The sequence below is a fragment of the Vipera ursinii genome (assembly GCF_947247035.1).
Source record: "Vipera ursinii genome assembly, chromosome: Z".
Classification (NCBI taxonomy): domain Eukaryota; kingdom Metazoa; phylum Chordata; class Lepidosauria; order Squamata; family Viperidae; genus Vipera; species Vipera ursinii.
In genome coordinates, this window is record NC_139517.1 from 26,378,513 (window position 1) to 26,398,734 (window position 20,222).

Below are 20,222 nucleotides of genomic sequence, written 5' to 3' on the forward strand. Positions count from 1 at the left end.
CTCCAGAGGTAGTTCATTCCAGAGGGCCGGCGCACCCACAGAGAAGGCTCTTCCCCTGGGGGTCGCCAGACGGCATTGCCTGGCCGACGGAACCCTGAGGAGGCTGACTGGGAGCGAACTGGGCGATGGGAGATTGATAATGGCAGCAGGTGGTCTCGCAAGTTTTATTTATTTATTTATGGGATTTATATCCCGCCCTATCTCCCGAAGGACTCAGGGCGGCTAACAACAAAACATATAATAAGTACATAAATCAAGATAAAATGAAATTGAGAACATCAGTGCAATAAAAAATTAGAGAATTTAAAAAATGAATTAAAAATACTAAATATAAATTAATTAAAATGCCTGTCAGTCTAGGTCAGCCTGGTGGAACAGGTGTGTTTTGAGGCCGCGGCGAAAGGATTGGAGGTTTTGGGCTATCCGAAGCTCAGGGGGGAGCTGATTCCATAGGGTTGGCGCTCCCACAGAGAAGGCCCTCCCCCTGGGGGTCGCCAGCCGACATTGCCTAGCTGACGGTACCCTGAGGAGGCCTTCTCTGTGTGAGCGTACTGGACGATGGGAATTTGTTCCCAGCAGCAGATGGTCCTGCAAGTATCCCGGACCTAAGCCATGTAGGGCTTTAAAGGTAAGTACCAGCACCTTAAATCTCACCCGGAGGGCAACTGGTAGCCAATGCAGCTCACGCAGGAGGGGCGTAATATGGGAGTATCGGGGAGCTCCCATCACAACCTGTGCAGCTGCATTCTGCACCGGCTGAAGCCTCCGGGTGGTCTTCAAGGGCAGCCCCATGTAGAGAGCATTACAGTAATCAATACAGGAGGTTGTACCCCGGACCTAAGTCATGTAGGGCTTTAAAGGTTATTACCAGCACTTTGAATCGCACCCAGAGGGTAACCAGAAACCAATGCAGCTCACAGAGGAGTGGTGTAACATGGGAGCATCGAGATACTCCCATAAGCACCTGAGATACTCCGCATTTTGCACCAGCTGAAGCCTCCGGGTGCACTTCAAGGGCAGCCCCATGTAGAGAGCATTGCAGTAATCCAGGCGAGAAGTGACAAGGGCATGGGTAACCGTGCATAGGGCATCTCAGTCCAGAAAGGGGCACAACTAGCTCACTAGGCGAACCTGTGCAAAGGCCCCCCTTGGTCACGGCCATTAGATGATCTTCCAAATTAAACCGTGAATCCAGGAGGACACCCAAGTTGCGGGCCCTTTCTGAAGGGGCAGTGCCTCCCCCCCCATCAAAAGAGATAGAACTTGTTGAACCATTCGAGATGCCAGTATCCACAGCCACTCGGTCTTGGAGGGGTTAAGCCTGAGCCTGTTCCTTCCCATCCAGACCCGCACCGCCTCCAGGCACCGGGACATCACGTCAAGGGCATCACTGGGTTGGCTAGGGGTGGAGATGGAACAGCTGGGTATCATCCGCATATTGGTGATGCCTCACCCCAAAGCCATGGATGATCTCACCCAGCAGCTTCATATAGACGTTAAACAGGAGGGGGGAGAGAACTGACCCCGAGGCACCCCACAAGAGGGGCCTAGGGGTAGATCTCTGTCCCCCTGCCGATACAAACTGTGAACGGCCCGAGAGGTAGAACCACCGTAAGACAGTGCCTCCCAGATGATCTGGTTGTTACAGTGACCCAGCCAGAGAACTCTGTTGTGGACCTGATGGAGATAATAACACAATATGGGAAGGTTTCTGGATTTAAAGTTAATACACAGAAAACCAAAAATTTGGCTAGAAATATGACAGTTTCGCAAAAGGCTCTCTTAGAAGGATTAACTGGATTTGAGATTGTTAAAAGGGTTAAATATTTGGGGGTGATTTTGTCACCCTCTAATACAAAGCTATATAAAAATAATTATGAAAAACTATGGGGGAAAATTCAAAAAGAACTGGAGAGTTGGGAAAAGTTGCAACTGTCTTTGTTGGGACGGATTGCAGCAGTAAAAATGAATGTCCTGCCTAAATTTTTATTTTTATTTCAAATGATACCGATTCTTAAGAAAGATTCTAATCTGGAGGAATGGCAGCGAGGTATCAATAAATTTGTGTGGGCAGGGAAAAAGCCACGAGTTAAACTTAAGATTATGCAGGATACTCGTGAGAGAGGTGGCCTTAAATTGCCTAATTTTAAATTATATTATGAAGCTGCTGCATTAGTAGGAATAAGTGATTGGATTAATTTGACGCAAGGGAGGTTATTAAATCTTGAGGGCCATGATTTGTTGTTTGGCTGGCATGCATATTTGTTGTATGATAAGAAGGTAGACAACGTGTTTAGGGTGCATATTTTAAGACAGGCATTGCTGAGAGTTTGGAAGAAGTATAGACATAAGTTAAGTTGCAAGATACCATTGTGGGCAATTCCAAAACACGCAATAGAAAATATACATGCTGGCTTCAAACATGATGTGACTACGTACAAGGAGATCCTAAGTTTGGAAAGAAATGTCTGGTGTTTGAAATCATATAGCCTCTTGCGAGAAGAGAAGGTTGTTCAAAATTGGTTTCAATATATTCAGTTACGGGCCAGGTGGAAAGAAGACCAGAAAAATGGATTTACAATCACTGATGAAAATTTGATAAAGCAAATTAGAAATCAGGGACCTGCACATATCAAACGGATATATCTTGCATTGATAGAAGTTTTATGTAGCATTTGAATAAGTCTTCTTTCGTTTTTTTTTCTTTTCGTATTTTAGTTTCTTTTTATACATATTCAATATTACTAAGGCTTGTTTATCCTATATAAGCTAGAGAGTGATGGATTTTAGAGTTTATAGTTGTTAGTATATGATTGTTTATGATTGTTTTTTATATATATACCTTGTATTTAGCTCTGGGAAGTCGGGGGGGGAGGGGGGGAGGTGGGGGGGGAGGAGGGAGGGGGAAGGGGGGATTTTTAAAGGAAAATTGTACTTTAAAACTTTTCAATAAAAAAAAAAACAGTGCCTCCCACTCACAACCCCTCAAGCCGTTGCAGCAAGATACCATGGTCGATGGTATCAAAAGCCGCTGAAAGGTCAAGTAGGACCAGGACAGAGGAACAGCCCCTGTCCCGGGCCTGCCAGAGATCATCAACCAGTGTGACCAATGCCGTTTCTGTGCTGTAGCCAGGCCTGAAACTGGACTGGTACGGGTCCAGATAGTCTGCTTCATCCAGGAATTGCGGGAACTGACGCGCTACAACACTCAAAAACCTTCTCTACAAAGCGGAGGTTGGAGACAGGACAATAGTTATTCAACGAGGCCGGGTTCAGAGCAGGCTTCTTGAGGAGGGGCCTCACCACCGCCTTTTAAGGTGGAAGGGAAGACACCCTCTATCAATGAAGCATTGACAACTGCCTGGAGCCAGCCTGTCACCTTCCCGGCGGCCGAAACCAGCCAGGAGGGACATGGGTCCAGTAAACAGGTTGTAGCACTCAGTTTACGCATAATCCTGTCCACATCATCCAGAGTCACTTTATATACAGCTAATTTTCAACTTAGGACCCCAAATTTATGTTGCTAAGTGACACATTTGTTAAGAGAATTTTGCCCCATTTTATGACCTTTCTTACCATAGTTAAGTGAATCAAGCAATTGTTAAATTAGTAACACAGTAACACGGTTGTTAAGTGAATCTGGTTTTCCCATTGACTTTGCTTATCAGAAAATTGTAAAAGCTGATCCCAGGACACTGCAACTGTCATAAATAAGAACTAGTTGCCAAGCATCATGTGACCATGGGGATGCTGCAACAGTCATAAGTCACTTTTTCCAGTGCCATTGTCTTTGAACAGTCACCAGATGAACTGTTGTTAAGTCAAGGACTATTTTCTGCGATTACATATTGCTCAGCTTGAATGGAGAATAAACTTTTGAAGACAATTTTCTTCTGCAGAAAATTAGTTTTTAGGTTTCTCTTTTGTTTCTCTTTTTGTTTCTCATTTGGGGCCCCAGCTAGATGGCAATATATAGTCGATCTTAATGGGTCTTGGTGCTAATGAAGTACAACTGATTAGTACTTCTGAATTTTGTACCTGTCAAGGAAACTACAATATAAACATCCTTGAAGTCACAGTAGACTTGACCAAGTTCCTTGTTAGTGCTTATTCTTTTGATCCACTGGAGGCAGTCCTCAGGGCTTTTCAACCTTTTCACACACTGTACCACTTTTAGGATATGGCAACATCCGAGTACCACCAGTTGCCTAGCTCCAGCCATCTCTCGCTTAGGCTTGTGCGGTGCTGCCACCAGTTCAGTTCATTCCCCTTGCCTGCTACTTTTCTAGGATGGTCGCATACCACCTGCCAAGTACCAAATACCACAGGTGGTACCTGTACCACTGGTTGAAAAGCCCTGCTCTAGCAGTTGTAAAGCGAATGGGACCTGATTTTATGACTTTTCACCAGGTTCATAAAGAAAATCACTGTAGTTAGGTGAATTGTATGGTAAAATGAATCTGGCTCCCCCCAACTGGGCTGGTGGTGACAGTAGTTAAGACTGGTCATAATTCACTTTTTTTCAGTGCTGCTGGAGGACAACCTGTAGGGAAGTCTTCCCATGGATACGCCAATCTCCATCTCACACAGTATTATTCTGCCAATATTTATCAATCTCCCAACCCCACCCGTTGTTTTTATGAAGAGATCTCTCCATGTTTTTCCTGCACACCAAACTTCTTTCAGCTTGTTTGAATTACTGCAAACTATATGGCAAAAAGGGACGTGGTGTGGCTCAGTGGGTTAGGATGCTGAGCTTGTTGATCAGAAGATCAGCAGTTTGGTGGGTCAAATCCAGCGTGCCGTGTAGCAGAGTGACGTGTTACTCATCCCAGCTTCTGCCAACCTAGCAGTTCAAAAACACGTAAAAATGCTAGAAAAATAGGGACCACTACAGTGGGAACGTAACAGCGTTCCATGAGCCTTTGGTTTCTAGTCATGCTGGCCACATGACCATGCAGACGTCCTCAGACAAACGCTGGCTTTTCGGCTTTGAAACAGAGATGAGCACCGATCCCTAGAGTTGGAAACAACTAGCATGCATGTGCAGGGGAACCTTTACCTATATGGCAAAAATCCCTCTAAACTTACAATCTAAATGCACCAGATATTCATAGTTTCTAGGATAGCTGGAATTGGTATTTTCCATTTTGGAAATGCTCTCCATGTTTGTTTTAGCAGTCCCTCACACTAAGCTGTTCATAACTGTGGGACTACTAGTTCCCACAGCAATTCTTATAAGGTATATTTTTAAGAATTCAAAATTTAATCAATGTAATGTCGTTGCAGGGGTCTTCAAACTTGGCCGTTTTATGACTTGTGGACCAACTCCCAGAATTCCTCAGCCACAAGTCTTAAAAGGGCCAAATTTGAAGACCCCTGTCTGATTGTGATCCTTGAGGTCTTCTCAAAAACTGCTCTTTCCATTTCCTAACACTCCCGTGTGATTTAAATTATAAACCGTTGTTTTGTTTTTTTTTAAAAAAACTTCCTGGCAGTGCCTCTGCCACCAAGTTGCATATTTGCCCACATGAAATGTTTGTATCCTAAATCCCGCATTACCCTTAGCCTCTCATTTCCCCTTTCTTATATGTTATGCACAATCCTTCTTATAGTTTATCTGTATAATATTACATGTATAGATTCCATCAATCCTGCTTATATCTACACATTATGGGGTAAATTGTATTTGAAAGGCATCAGGTTGGGAAAGATCATCCAGTTTTGACTCTGCAGTTACACTAAGTGTAAGAACATTTGTTGGGAGTTTTGAGAAAGACATCTTTCGTTCACTGAGCTTCCTCTTATTTTGAAGACAAGATGGAAAAACAGCTATTCTTTTTGTGCTGTTTTTACACAATTGCAGTTCTGTTATTATTGTTGCAGATTTTTTTCACCAGTATGAATTGAGGTTGGAGATCTTGAGCCAGGAATTTCAAGAAAATGGATCCTGTATTTATTTTATGATTTAAAAAGAAATCTTGTTGGTTTTCTGTGTAGTAACGTTAGTATGTTGCTTTAATTTTTTTAAGAAACCGGATGAACTTAACCAAAGAAAGAAAAGTTAAGTCTAGCTTATGTCTTTAATCCAAATATGCACAGAAAAGATCCTCAGTTTAATTTTGTAATTATACAAGAAAAAATAAGAAGTCAGAAACTCTGGAGTACACATCTCAGACAGGGCTAAATTGGGAAAATGATAATTATGTTAAACACAACAGTACAAAGAATGGATCTAATCAAATGTGATTTAAGCATGACATTATATGAAGACAGACTTGATTACACTTACAAGTCAAATTATTATCTCTCGGATAATAGCAGCCCGCTTACATTAATTGTTATGAAATGTTTCCAAACTGACAAGACACAGAAGTGGCAAACATCATTTATTTTTTTTAACATGAAAGAGGCCAAGTCTATACATAAGCAAAAAAGCACATCTCCATGAAAATGTATCTTGGGATAATAAAACTACTGGGCCAGAAGCTTCTGAAGAAATGTAGAACCAGAAAGGACAGCTACATAGAAGGAACATGTGGGCTAAAAATCTACAACTACCCTGACCTATGGAAACAGATGCGACTCCTCTCCTCTTGAGCAAACAAAACGAAAACCAAATGCCCCATTTGGACACAGGAGCATTTTCAGAGAAAGCGATCACCACTTGAGAAGAAAGCCGTCATGGAGGCCGACTGTTGCTTTTGTCAGCTGTCCATCTAGGCTGGTATCAGGATTAAGAAGAAGTTCACGAGTTATGCCAAAACATGATGTTCTTTATCTTCTTATGAAACAGATGAAACAGATGTTAAAACTGATCTTGATTCTCAAAACAATTTATGTCTAAAAAAACTCACCAAGAGTAGTCCAGTTTATTTGAAGGGGCAGTAATTCTTTACTGGGGGATTCAATAACAGCTTCTTCCTCAGTGGTTTTAAAAAATGAATCTCTATATTGTTCCCACTAGGAGTAAAAAAGGAGTCAAATTGGAGAGCATAATTAGCTCAATATGTTACCATATTAAAGCAAAAAAAAAATCAGTCTGTCAAACAAAAAATGGAGATGTTCAAATCTCTATAACCATTATCTAAGTAATCATTTTAGGGAGAAGCAACCAGGTTTTTTTCCTTGATGAAAATTTGGGAAAGAAGTGTTTATAACAAAGGGAACCTGTATACTGTTCCCATTAGAACGTGTAAAAAAATTCAACTGGAGAACATGATATATATAGGTTTCTAGATTATCTCAAATTAATTATCCTTTCAATAAAAAAAAGAAAATCATGAAGTATCTCTGCGAGAACAAGAGATAAAATTTATCAAGAAAAAAACTGTTCAGACCATTTTAACATTATCTAAGCCAGTATTTCTCAACCTCAGCAACTTTCAGATGTGTAAACTTCAACATCTAGAATTCCCCAGTACCATGCTAGCTGGGAAGTTGCCAAGGTTGAAAAACACTGATCTAAGCAGTCAAAATCTACAATAACTCTCCAAAAAAAGCAGAGAGGTGCAGAAGAAGAGGACAAAGGGGGACCAGAAGAGTGGAGGGAGATAGGTGAGAGTAGATTAAAGTTGGCAGCTCCCTCATTTTGTCTCCATGGAATGTGGTCCATTGAAACAAGTAGTACACTTTTAGATTGCCATTCCCTCATCCCCACTGCTACTATCAGCCTTAGAAGACATGGCCTCACCCGGATCAGTGACCGGGGAAACATGGGAAGCAAGGGTGTTTTCTTTTTGTGGCTCATCAATGTTGATTGGCTCACGTAGTGCTGAAAATTTCCGGTCACCAAAGGAAGCACTCAGTTTGGCTTCAAAGAAGCGTTGCAGAACAATGATGGACTGGACATCCTCCTTATCCTAAAAAAAACAGGGGGAGAAAGAGGGTAAAAATGGGGGGGGCAGTAAAACATTTGAATCCTGCCTGATACCACCAGCCAAGATCAGTGCAAGCGGAATGTGCCACGTTCCCAGATGTCATATATACTCAAGTATGTGACATGTATTATATCAAAATCAGCAGCTGTAGCTACTGCCAGAAATTGATGCACCACCCCCTTTGCAAACAGATACAGCGATGTATTTGATATTTTAATTCATTCAAATTATATTCAACTGAATATTCTAAGAGGCCAACAGATAAAAAGATAATGTCAATGCTGCAACTTTATTTTCAGTTGCCACAGTTTGGGGGGGGGAAATGTCTGCTTTCACGGTTAGACAAAACAATAAATTTTCCTGTGGGAACCAAGGTCATTGCTGCTTGGGTTTTGGCAGGCTGAGCTTTCCGTTAGAAAGCCTGCCAAGTAGTTTATTGGGGAATGTGATTAATGACATATTACTGGGGTGGGAAGTTTTCAACACAGGAATCATGCAATCCCATTATGATACACCAAGTGATTGCCTAGCTGTTCTATCTTTCACCATGTGAAGTGTCCACGTGTCAAAGAAGGTTCATGATTGTCCTTGTGATAAAACCTCACCTCAGTCAATTTGTTAAACTGCCTAAACATCTTCCAAACATCATCTGCAAATTCATCAGGAGATGTGTAGGGTGGTGACAGCTTCCGCTGTAGCTTTGCTCTAATCAAAGTCAAGTCAATTGTGTTCTGCCCCTCCTGGAAAATAAAGTAGAAAGGAAAACTTTATGGTTTTATCTTCAATATTCTATCAAAAGGTATTCCAATCATATGCATTTTAGAAGACCACAGCTAACTTTTCTCAATAACTTGTAATGGTAATTTGTGAATATGATTGTAAGCAGCTACATGAAAAACAAAAGCATTTTATTTATAAAAAAAATATCCTTAAGAAATTATTTTTAATATACCGTATTTTTCGGACCATAAGACGCACTTTTCCCCCCCCCAAAAGTGGGGGGGAAAAACGAGGGTGCCTCTTATGGTCCGAAGGTGATCCGTATGGCCAGCCCCAACCTCTGCAAGTGGAAAGCAAGGGGAGATTGCCAGGAGCACGAATCGGCATGTGCTGAGAAACGCTGATCTCACGCTCTTGCACTCTCCCTCGCTCGGTTTCAGCTTCCCTTGCTACAAGAGAAAGCAGGCTGAAACGGAGTGAGGGAGATTGCCAGGAATGCGAATCGGCTGATCTCGCGCTGCTGCAATCTGCCTCGTTTCAGCCTGCTTTCTCTTGTAGCAAGGGAAGCTGAAACCGAGCGAGGGAGTTTGCAGGCGCGCGAGATCAGCCAATTAGCATTTCTGGCAATCTCCCTCACTGCATTTCAGCTTGCTTTCTCTTGTAGCAAGGGAAGCTGAAACCGAGCGAGGGAGTTTGCAGGAGCGCGAGATCGGCCGATTCGCATTTCTGGCAATGTCCCTCACTCCGTTTCAGCTTGCTTTCTGCAAGAGAAAGCCAGGCTGCAGGGCCGCCTCCATGAGTACTACTCTAATGCAGAGAGGGAAGGAAGGAAGGAAGGAAGGAAGGAAGGAAGGAAGGAAGGAAGGAAGGAAGGAAGGAAGGAAGGAAGGAAGGAAGGAACAATGGAAGAGGGAGGGAGAGAAAGAGAGAGAAAAAAAAGGGAGAGAGAGAAAAGGAGAATTTTTTTTCTTGTTTTCCTGCTCTAAAAACTGGGTGCGTCTTATGGTCCGGTGTGTCTTATGGTCCGAAAAATACAGTGTTTATAAAATACCCCATAATGCTTATATTACTCTAAATGTAAACATTCATACAAATATACCAGTGTTAATTAATAAGAGCAGACCAAAATGACAGAACTAAGGAGTCAAAGCTTGAAGCACAGAATTAGATTTCTTCTTTGACACTAAGGAAAATAATTAATACTTGCCAAGCATCTGTTAATTTTTTTCAACTACATTAATTGCGCTAGAATCCAAGATATTTAAATTTACAACTCTGGTTCACAAAATATACAACTTGATGGGAAAAACTCACTGGAGTGTTGGAAAGCCGGTGAAGAGGTCTGCATGGTTCAGAACAAAGTAGCTCAAGAAGAACTCGTTCACATCTCTATAGAAAACAAGGTGCAAAGCTAGATTAATATCTAGTCTTAACAACAAATGGAGATCATTTGTTGTATTACACTTCACTTCCTTATAATCAGACATAATTGCCAGATTTAAATAAAGCAAAAGGTTTTTTTAAAAATCAAAACAAGCCTCCACCCTAACAGATTTATCAGAAATTTCTCATTTTCTTCCCTAATCTTCATGGCTTTTATGTTTTAGATATAGGTTACAATTTTAAAAAATTATAAGCAGTATATTGTCCAGTACTTAATCACAGTATTTTAAAAAACTTTCCTTCTGTGTAATGTAGAAATCCTACACTCACATTTGCTGCCTGGTATTTACAATAATTTACAAGGAGGTGCTGGTGGTGGCATCTGTAAGTCATTCTTGACTTCTGACAATTTTCTGGACTGCCCTTGTAGTTCTTTTGGCAAAATTTTCAGAAAGAGTTTGTACTCCCTGCTTTTCAGGATTAAGAATGACAACTGGCTAGACTAGAATTCATGACCTCCAAGTTTCTACCCTCTTTAACTTTTTTTTTTCTTGTCAATGTTGCGCTGTCCCATTTGGTTATGGGATTCAAAGCAAAAATTTGGCCTGGTCTCTCTAGTACAGACCTGGGCATTTTACAGTCCAGGCCTTTGCCTATCCTCATCCAGTCTGCATGAGGTCAATTAGGAATTAGAAATCAAATGTAAACAAGTGCTGGGAGAAGGAGAGGCCATAGGAAGGCAAGAAAGCACTTTTCTGCAGGAGCAGAAGTAACAAGGCCTGGCTGATCTGAGGCGAGATTGCCTCTTTCCTCATCATGTCAGCGCCAGTGGCTAAAATCATCAAGGAGGAGCTTAACTCGCAACTGTGACTGGGCTGAGGAGATCTCCAACACAAGAAGCAACAGGAAGCAATTGAACGTTTTAATGAAGTACAGAATGAAACAAATTGAATTCTATGCCACATTTTCATAGCCTTACTGTAACATGTATTCTTACCAGTAGCAGCTAATCAAAATCATATAATTTACTGCTTTTTATAAAGTAATAAAAGTAATATTAAGCAGTATTAAGTTCAACCTATTGGTTCAGCCGTCCACAACAGTCCCACTCCTGTTCTAAAACTAAAATATACTCTATTATGGGCAAATTCCAGTAAGCCTTGCCTCGTTCTTTGGAATGTGTGTGGGTAAAGAGACTAGCTAGAAGCTTATCATGGCCTATTCTAAATCTTCAGCTGATCTATCCATCACACTCCAATAGGCTCCTGGATACTAACAAGATCAGGATTTCAATATTTGATGTCTTTTATTGTCTCAAACCAATTCTGAACTGTGCGTTTAGCATCAGAACATACTATTTTCCCTGCAATCAGTGTCACCCCATCTCTCAGACCAACCTTTTGATCAACATTTGACAACATTTTTGGTTCTCCATCTTTGAAGATTGCAGCCAAGTCAGTCCCATCTTCTCCAATGGCTATTACTGGATCAGCACATAGTAGACATTTCCAATCCTGGCTGCAAAATGAAAAGCATGTACGTTGACTATACAGATCAGTTACAGCTACAAGGCAGGCAATGGGGCATCTAGACGCAGATAGGTATAGCAACTGTACCCAATAACTGTTCAGATTGCTTCTAATTTTAATTTAATTTAATTTATTAATATTTCTATACCGCCCTTCTCCCGGAGGACTCAGGGCGGTGTACAGGGCAAGAATAAAACACAAAGCTACAAAAATTAAAAAGTAATTAAATACATGCCCAACAATAAATACATTAATAAAACCCCAATAAAATGATAGTAAAAACCCCACCAATCCCCCCTCAGGCCAGGCCGGCTTGTTCGAACAGGTATGTTTTCAGATCGCGGCGAAAGGAGCGAAGATCGGGCGCCATCCGGAGCTCAACCGGTAACTGGTTCCATAGCTCCGGGGCGCCCACAGAGAAAGACCTCCCCCTGGGGGCCACCAATCTACATTCTCTGACCGGTGGCACCCTGAGGAGGCCCTCTCTGTGGGAACGCACAGGGCGGAGGGAAGTTGATGCCGGCAGCAGGTGTTCCCTGAGGTACTCCGGACCCCTGCCATGTAGGGCTTTAAACACCATGACTAGTACCTTGAATCTCACCCGGAAGACAACTGGCAACCAATGCAGCTCACGGAACAGAGGTGTAACATGGGAGTATCGGGAAACTCCCAACACAACTCTCGCGGCTGCATTCTGTGCCAGTTGGAGCTTCCGGGTGGTCCTCAAGGGCAGCCCCATGTAGAGAGCGTTGCAGTAGTCTAGTCGAGAGGTCACGAGCGCGTGAGTGACCGTGCATAGATCATCCCGGCTTAGATAGGGCCGCAACTGGCGCACCAGGAGAACCTGGGCGAAAGCCCCCCTAGTCACAGCTCCTATGTGGTCTTCCAGAGTGAGCCGTGAATCTAGGAGGACTCCCAAGTTGCGAGCCCTATCTACGGGGGGTAATAATTCGCACCCCATAGAAAGAGATGGAATGTCCGAATAAACCCGGGATGAAGGTATGCAAAGCCACTCGGTCTTGTCGGGGTTGAGTTGAAGTCTGTTCCTCCCCATCCCCATCCCCATAATTAAAGTTACCATGTTTATTCTCCCAAGAATGCTTTTAGGCCCTTCTATGTAAACCCAGATACAACTAGAAAATACTCCTACAACTAGAAAATACTCCTTCTACAATCGTAGAAAGAGTCTTAAGCTATAGGGCTGCCTGCCTTATGTTCAGGTTCTTGAACAGGTAACATGTTTTTTTGCCTGGCCAATTTGACTTTCTATGAAATAAATGAGCTCAATCATTTGTACCAACATCAATTATATTCTGAACCTGATTTGGAAGACTGGCAAAAATTATGGGATAGAAATATTAAATTGACTAAAGCAGTTTCATATAAAGAAAATTTATATAAAATATTTTATAGACGGCATATGACACCAGTAACATTAGCTAAAATATTTAAAAATACTTCAAATAATTGCTAGAAGTAAACAAAGGCCAGGTACCTACCACCATGTCTGGTGGGTATGCCCTAAAGCGAAAAGGTTCTGGCTTAAGATACATACATGGTTGGAAAAGATGACTAAAATACAGGTTGAATTTAAACCAGAACTGTTTTTGTTAGGAATATTAAGAGCTAAGTATGAGAAAGAGAATGTGTATCCAATATTGCCATGTATTGACAGCAGCCAGAATAGCATTTGCGCAATACTGGAAAAATGAAAACCTACCGAGATTTTAATCAAGAAAATTTTAGAATGTGCAGAAATGGACAGATTAACTTTAGAGATTAAAGACTAAGAGGATTCAATTTATTTTAAAACATGGGATAAACTTTACCAATGGTTAGGAAAACGAACTAGCGAGAAATGAATGTGATGTTATTTTGAATATTTATTAGTAAGAATGATATGTATTGACTAATTGATACCGTATATGATTATCTTTTAGCATATATATTATAGCTATTTACTGTTATATTAATTAGTGTTAATTGAACATATGTACCCAGACAATAGTCTGTTCGCTAAAGCTTGAAAATGTTATTGGGGTGCAACCCCAATGTTGTTCCCAACCCTGTTCCTACCCCAATCCCGATCCTAACCCCATCCCAAATCCTGATCCTTACCCTGCTTATATCCTCTTCCTAACCCTATAAAATTCAATAAAACTCTTATAAAAATTATTTTCTAAACTTAAAAATTAGATCAGCGCTATACATGTCATCACTGTTCGTCATATTTCTTCCCAAAAAATTACACTGATAGCCTGTTCTAGTCAGACCACTAGTCACTATATGCCACAATGTTTAAAGTCATAGTTTTTAGTGGATGAGCGCTTATGCTTTTTATTAATGTTACCCAAAGATTTTGTTTGAATATTGATAGATTCTATTATACTACTCAATCACAACTTTGCTGAACTTAAGATCTGAAAATATTTGTTGTTTAAAAAATCTAGTATTTTACATCTTTGTTACTGCATGCACCATAAATAGTACAAGATGAGGGACTTAAAGCAGTGACTAACTTATTTCAACGGAGTCACCAAACTTCGTAACAAACCCTGTCTGCACTTTTCTTCCCCACCACCAAGTGCCTGAGATCACATTAGAACAATTCTTACATTGTCTGAAAAGGGTGCTTTTGTTTCATTTCCAAATCTTATCTGGCTTAGAAAAAAATGAAACGGACAGCTATTGTTGTACCATATGAGCTCAGCCAAAAGGAGAGAAAAGGCAATAGTTATAATGACACAGACACAGCAGCTCCTTTTCTGGGATTTTGGTTTTGCAATAGATGCAAGGACGAAAACACTGGATTTGTTGCAACTACATTTTCTACCTTCTATGACAAGAAAAACTGCACACACAAAAGCCTTTACCCAGGGATTTCCTGAAGGGCAGGCAGGTGACAATCCAGGTGGTAGCACTTTTTGCAGGTATCACACATGACCACAGCACCAGCTTTCAGGCAGATCCTACAGCAAGCATTTTCCTCCCCATTAGCTGTGCCATCATGGCTGTGAACGGACTGCATTTCCATTGCAGAGCTGGTGCTGCCACTGGGGGAAATCAGTCGGGGGGCTGCAGAGCCTTCTGGAAGGAGGGCATCCTGGTGCAAGACAACTGGCTTCGTGTCTTTAGTATCTGGAGCAGAAGTAGGATGCTCGATAGCTGCCTCCATCTGCTCCTCCTAGAGGATAAGAAGAGAGTGACAATGCGTAAGAAAAATAGAAAAAAAAGCAGAGCAAAGAGGAAAAAAGCAACAAAAGGAAACTCGTTAGGACAGATAATTTAAACTGTATCCTGGCATGGACTTGGTAGTTTTATTACTCTTGAGAAGATCTCTATACTTCATGATTCATTGTTGTCATCTTTATGGGTGATTGTATTCAAGGTAGAGGAGATCCTAGACCAGGGGTAGGCAACCTTGGCTCTTTTATGACTCATGGACTTCAACTCCCAGAATTCCTGAGCCAGCTCTGGTGGCTCAGGAATTCTGGGAGTTGAAGTCCACGAATCATAAAAGAGCCAAGGTTGCCTACTCCTGTAGTATGGTTTTATAAAGCGGTACTAATACTTCACATGGTCTTGATTCTATGCCTGTTTATACAACCCAGGATTGATTTAGCTTTTTTGGCTGTTGCTGCACACTGTTCGCTCATAGTCAAGTGATCGTTCACTAGGTCCCTCTTACAGTTACTGTTTTAAGTCAGGTATCGCCCAATCTGTACTTGTACCTTTGAGCTATGCTGGCTCAGGAATTCTGGGAGTTGAAGCCCATGAATCATAAAAGAGCCAAGGTTGCCTACCCCTTGCCCTAGAGAATCACTGCAAGTCGTACTCGTATTACGTGAAATAGTTGTCAATTCCAAACCCAGAGAGAACACAGCAAAATCCAATCAAGTTCAATCTTTTACTTCTGCCTAATGGACAAAATTGAATCTAGATATATCCTCAGATATTCTAGGGTGTGGCTACCCTCAACTCTCTCCCTCGTCTCCTACCATCCAGCTTAAGACTGTGCAGTTTCTTAATCTGGGCCTCTCTCTGGCAAAGCTGTCTGCTGTCCAAAATCAAGGGAGGATTAGGTTTGTACACATTCTATCACAATTTTCTAAACTTCTCAGAAACTCCCCAAAAGCCATTTGATCAGCTGTAGCTCAAAGGAGATAATTCCTTCTAGGCGATTATGACCCCCTGAATAGGCATCTTGTGGCCTACTCCTGCTTCCATACTGCAAGAGTTGGTGCTGGCATTTCATAATATATGCAACAGATAACAGCTGGATTAGCTTTAGGACTTCTATCAAGCAACCAAACAACTGCCTGCTGTTTCTGCCAACTTATCCAGAAGCAGACTATTCTAAAAAACAAAACAAAACACTCAATGCTGACCTTCACTGCAGCACCTGCAGTTGGTAGCCCTGCTTGTTGGGTAGCAGCTTGCTGACCTCCTTGTTCAATCACAATCAGATTGTAATCTTCACGGGAATTGCCCGGAAAGACTTTGAAGACAGGTGGCTGGTTATCTGATGTCAAGTCCACATCTAACCTCTCCAGACTAACCCGGGGCACTTTCCGCACAAGACCAGTTTCTCCATCCTGGACACGGCCTCTAGGAACACGCAGGGATCGTATTAGGTTACAGGCCAGAACTAATTCTAGCACGATAAAATCCTAATTCACTGGGCTAAATTAAACTTCATACTGAAACATTATCATTTTTTTGACAAGAACTAAGACTTATTTCACAGTAGCTAATCCAAAGTGTATCTCCAAGTTCGGATCCTTAAGACAATTATCTTATAGGCCTTTCTCCATGGAGAACCCTGCTTATGATTGTAGATCCTGATTGTACAGTTGCATGGAGTTCAGCAGTACATTTTTTTAGTACTGTTACCTTTTGGAGAAGGAGGGTATCTTGTTGAGTCAACTTTAGAATAGTCAGATCTTATACATTACTCTTTCCTGTAGTTTGTGCCAAGCAAGGAAAAAAAGTTTATACAACTTAGCTCCATGGCAATGCAATTTAGTATTCTCAATGGCTGTCCCCCATCTACTTTCAGAAAAAAAAAACAAATGTATTATTTATAAATTAATCTTCTCTTTTCTGTATAAAGTATTCTAAGCAGCTTATAAATCTAAAAGGAATGTTGTCATCAGGAAAAAAAATTATGAAGATTTGCCATCACTCATGATCACAGACATAAGGGGGGGGGGTTTTCGCTACTCTCCATATGTGGAGTTCATATTGATGGGACCAAATCCTTTAAATTCATCCATAATAACTTCTACAATTAAAGTCTTCTCTGTAGATCAGGGGTTCCCAACCAGGGGTGCTTGTGTCCCCCCCCCCGGGGGTGCAAGACGATATTCCAGGGGCTGTGAAAACTTGGGTTTAGAAGTTCCAAAATTATAGCGTATATGCATTATTCATTTTGAACTTCTGTAAGGGGTGTGAGAATATATCAGAAACATTCTAGGGCTGCGGGGTATAGAAAAAGTTGGGAACCACTGCTGTAGTTCAAATGCTTCTTCAGTGGCATTTCCTGTATTCTAGTATATACAGACAAAGGATATGTAATAAGACATGTTTCTCTGGAGTAAAATAAAATAATTTCAACAGTTCAAATAACCCATTTTAAGCTCCAATCTGCTCTAAGATTTCATTCTCAATATAAAGCCCTGAATGCCAATACTGCTATCCATAATCAAGCAAACTTTTGTCTGTAGGACAAGAGCTTGTTTTCTGTCACATAACAGGAGGCATGATTAGGAGTAAAAAAAATGAAATGGATGTTTGAAAGTCCCAGTACTCAAGACATCTAGAGCTATTACAGGATGGACTCCAGCACTCTAAAAAGACAACAAAAACAAACATGATTTACCTTTTCATTCCAGATACTTCACCAGAATATGATCCTTCTGTCATACAAAAAGAAAGAAAGAAAGAAAAGAAACAAGTGTCAAGAAGCTCATGAGTCATCCCACATTCTATCCTTCCAACAAAAATTCACTGAGATTTTTTGCCCAGGAATAACATTTTACTTCTATTAAGCCACAAGCAAAGTGAAATGACAACCCAAGAACAAGTTTTCCCTGGGTTTGCTCTAGACTTTTTTTGTACACAGGACTTTCCGCTTATTCCTTACCTACACCAAAGCCATCACCCATGTCGATTGGCTGAAAGAAATTTGAGAAAAAAGTCATATTAAATGCAATACACGGATAAGTCCAAAACTGCTTCCTCACCATCTTTTAGCAATGTATATTTAGTTGTTCTTGGCCTTGTATAAAACAGGCCCCCCGACTGCAGGCTTTCAACTTAGAATTTTCTCTCCTAGGAAGAATCAGCACCAGCTTCCGTCTCATTTCAAGAGTGCACTATCAAGCATGCTCGTGCATTAAGGAATCTTCCATGTCCTGTGTTCTGCTCACCTGTCCAGCAGAAGAGGCACTGGCATCATTGATATAGCAGTCGGGGATGGCCTGCCGCTGGCTGTTGGAAGGCAGCACAGGCTGAAGCAAAGCTCCCTTATTCATTATGCTTGTCTGCAGAGACATCTGTTGGACACCCTACATAGAAAAGTGCACCACGAAGCCTGTAACTGCCCTGTTAGCATCTCCCAGATTGTAGAGACGGGTTGACCAGCTGAAACTGCTGGTTCAGATGCACCAGGCTATCACTGGAGAGAAAACTGCACAATCAAAAACCAGTACCTGAGAAGGGGGGACAGAACCTTGTCTGACCGCCACTCCTGATGCAGCAGAAGCAGCATTAGTCCGTTGTTGGGGTGTTTGGGCATTAGCAGTGACCGGCAAACCACTCCGTTCTGAGACTATCTGACCTGAGGAAAAGAATAAAAATCTGAATCTGGCTGGTATTTCCAGTCCCACAATATCAACTTTCAATTAATGCTTTGGAAAACTCAGGATTTTCCACATTCTCTAACTTTGCCAATCCTTACCATTTCTATCCTGATGCATCCCCTTGAAGTACAACTCAAATCAAAGACTCCAACATCTTCCTGAACAGGAAGCATTTCATTTCACCATCACTTACCAAACGTCTCTGCACTCTTGATCCAGGCATTTAAGTCCCACTGGAATTTCATGTCTCCATGAGGTTCCACAGGATCTACAATCATCTTTAGAGCCCTGTGCAGCTGAAAATAAATCTAAAGCAAGAAAAAAATGGGAGAGGATAAGAGAGGGACAAAATACCAATTATATGTGAAACAATAATAATATCCTATGTTCTGCACTGCCATTAGATACATAAAAATAGAAAAACTGAGGCAGACCACCTGGTCACTTAACCCTTAAACTTCATTTTTCCCCTCAAATCATTTATTAACCAAGAGACATTTACCAATTTCTTTGAAAGCAGCAATGCAGTGTTATTGTCACTCTCCAAGGCCCAATTAGCAAAGCGCAGGATATGTTCTTGGTGACGCTGCAGCTTAGTCATAGCCCAATGCTGCCTCTCCAGTTTCTCTTGTTGGCCCTCAGTGACTTTCTGCAAAACAGCCAAAATTAGATGAAGAAACAAAAGTGGGAGATACGTTCACATAATCAATGCAGAGGCAGCCTTTCCTAGAAATTTTACAGTGATAGCATGCAACCTCCCATGATTCTGTGCTATCCTGTCCCTTGTAGATCCATTTTTTTTCTAACTGAAAGCAGATCCTGAGAATAGGAAGACAGCATAGGTATCTAGTGTAGATCATTGGTTAGCAAAAGGTTAAGCCACAGTAGAATATAGTGCAAGCTATTCAAAAGATGCTGCCTCAAACTAAAAAACAAATTTAATTTCTGGAGACTGTGTGGTACTAGGGATGGTTTATACCTCATTTTACCACCAATCAAAAGCTTCAAGGACTTAATTACAAGGTGAAAGACTAATAAAGTTTGATTAATTCCTGACTATTTCAAGAAATAAAGAGACTGCTTTCTGTGGACATCTTGTATTAAGGTTACAGATTTTAATCTTCCATTTGTTTTGCATGTCACAGTTATCTAATGTGGATTCAGGGGTTCTGCAAGTCCAAGAGTTTGAGGAAGCTTGAGGAAGGGGAATATCCAAAAAGCTTCTTGCATAAGGAGCAATTATGTAATACATAGAAAAGAGGCTTTTCCCACGAAATGGGAAGTGAAATCTAGCTGTGGGATTTTGCATTCATTGGATGACAGATCACTAGCCATTTGTTTGACTAAAGAAAATGAAAAACAAAAGGAAAAACAGTGAAACAATACACTGTAAAGGTAATTGTTAAAAATCTGGAATATTTTAAAAGAAAGATAAAACCAAATCATTTCATCGTGCATCATCAGTCAAATACTGTTTTACTTTAATAAGGGCGATTTAATCACTTGTGCCAGTATGAAATCTCCAGATCCAGGTAACAAATTAAAAACCAAATAGATGCAAGAAACAGATGAAAGACACAACAAAAATAAAGAAAGGATTTACAATGGTTAATGTATTTTCAAATAATGGGGGGGAAAAACCTTTAAAAAAGAAAGTATCTTGAGAAAGACAAAATAATTTAAAACATATAGAAAACAAGATCATTTATTAGATTGTATCTATACACTGGAACTGAAACACTACACTCAGACAGCAATCAAAAATTGTGACAAACTCAATAAAACATTGCAAAGAAGTTAAGTACAGTGGATCAATGAAGTTATGGGGGTTCCATAAACCCCATCCA

General features: G+C 41.0%; 1 protein-coding gene across 3 annotated transcripts in view; it reads right to left on the minus strand.

The window, feature by feature from the left end:
* Positions 1-6,069: 6,069 nt before the first annotated feature.
* TRIM28 (tripartite motif containing 28) overlaps positions 6,070-20,222 on the minus strand; it is a 38,165-nt gene continuing 24,012 nt past the window's right edge. The window contains exons 7-19 of one of the 3 annotated variants that reach the window (XM_083376266.1): positions 18,878-19,024; positions 18,569-18,683; positions 18,226-18,353; positions 17,944-18,081; positions 17,658-17,688; positions 17,394-17,430; positions 15,901-16,120; positions 14,386-14,696; positions 11,381-11,501; positions 9,915-9,989; positions 8,486-8,620; positions 7,694-7,862; positions 6,070-6,963 (exon numbers count right to left, since the gene is read on the minus strand). In XM_083376266.1, coding sequence (XP_083232392.1) covers positions 6,950-6,963; positions 7,694-7,862; positions 8,486-8,620; positions 9,915-9,989; positions 11,381-11,501; positions 14,386-14,696; positions 15,901-16,120; positions 17,394-17,430; positions 17,658-17,688; positions 17,944-18,081; positions 18,226-18,353; positions 18,569-18,683; positions 18,878-19,024 — 1,641 coding nt within the window. In that variant the 3' untranslated portion in view covers positions 6,070-6,949. Of the gene's footprint in view, positions 7,863-8,485; positions 8,621-9,914; positions 9,990-11,380; positions 11,502-14,385; positions 14,697-15,900; positions 16,121-17,393; positions 17,431-17,657; positions 17,689-17,943; positions 18,082-18,225; positions 18,354-18,568; positions 18,684-18,877; positions 19,025-20,222 lie in introns of all 3 variants that reach the window. The other 2 variants (XM_083376265.1, XM_083376267.1) reach the window with 2 other exon arrangements.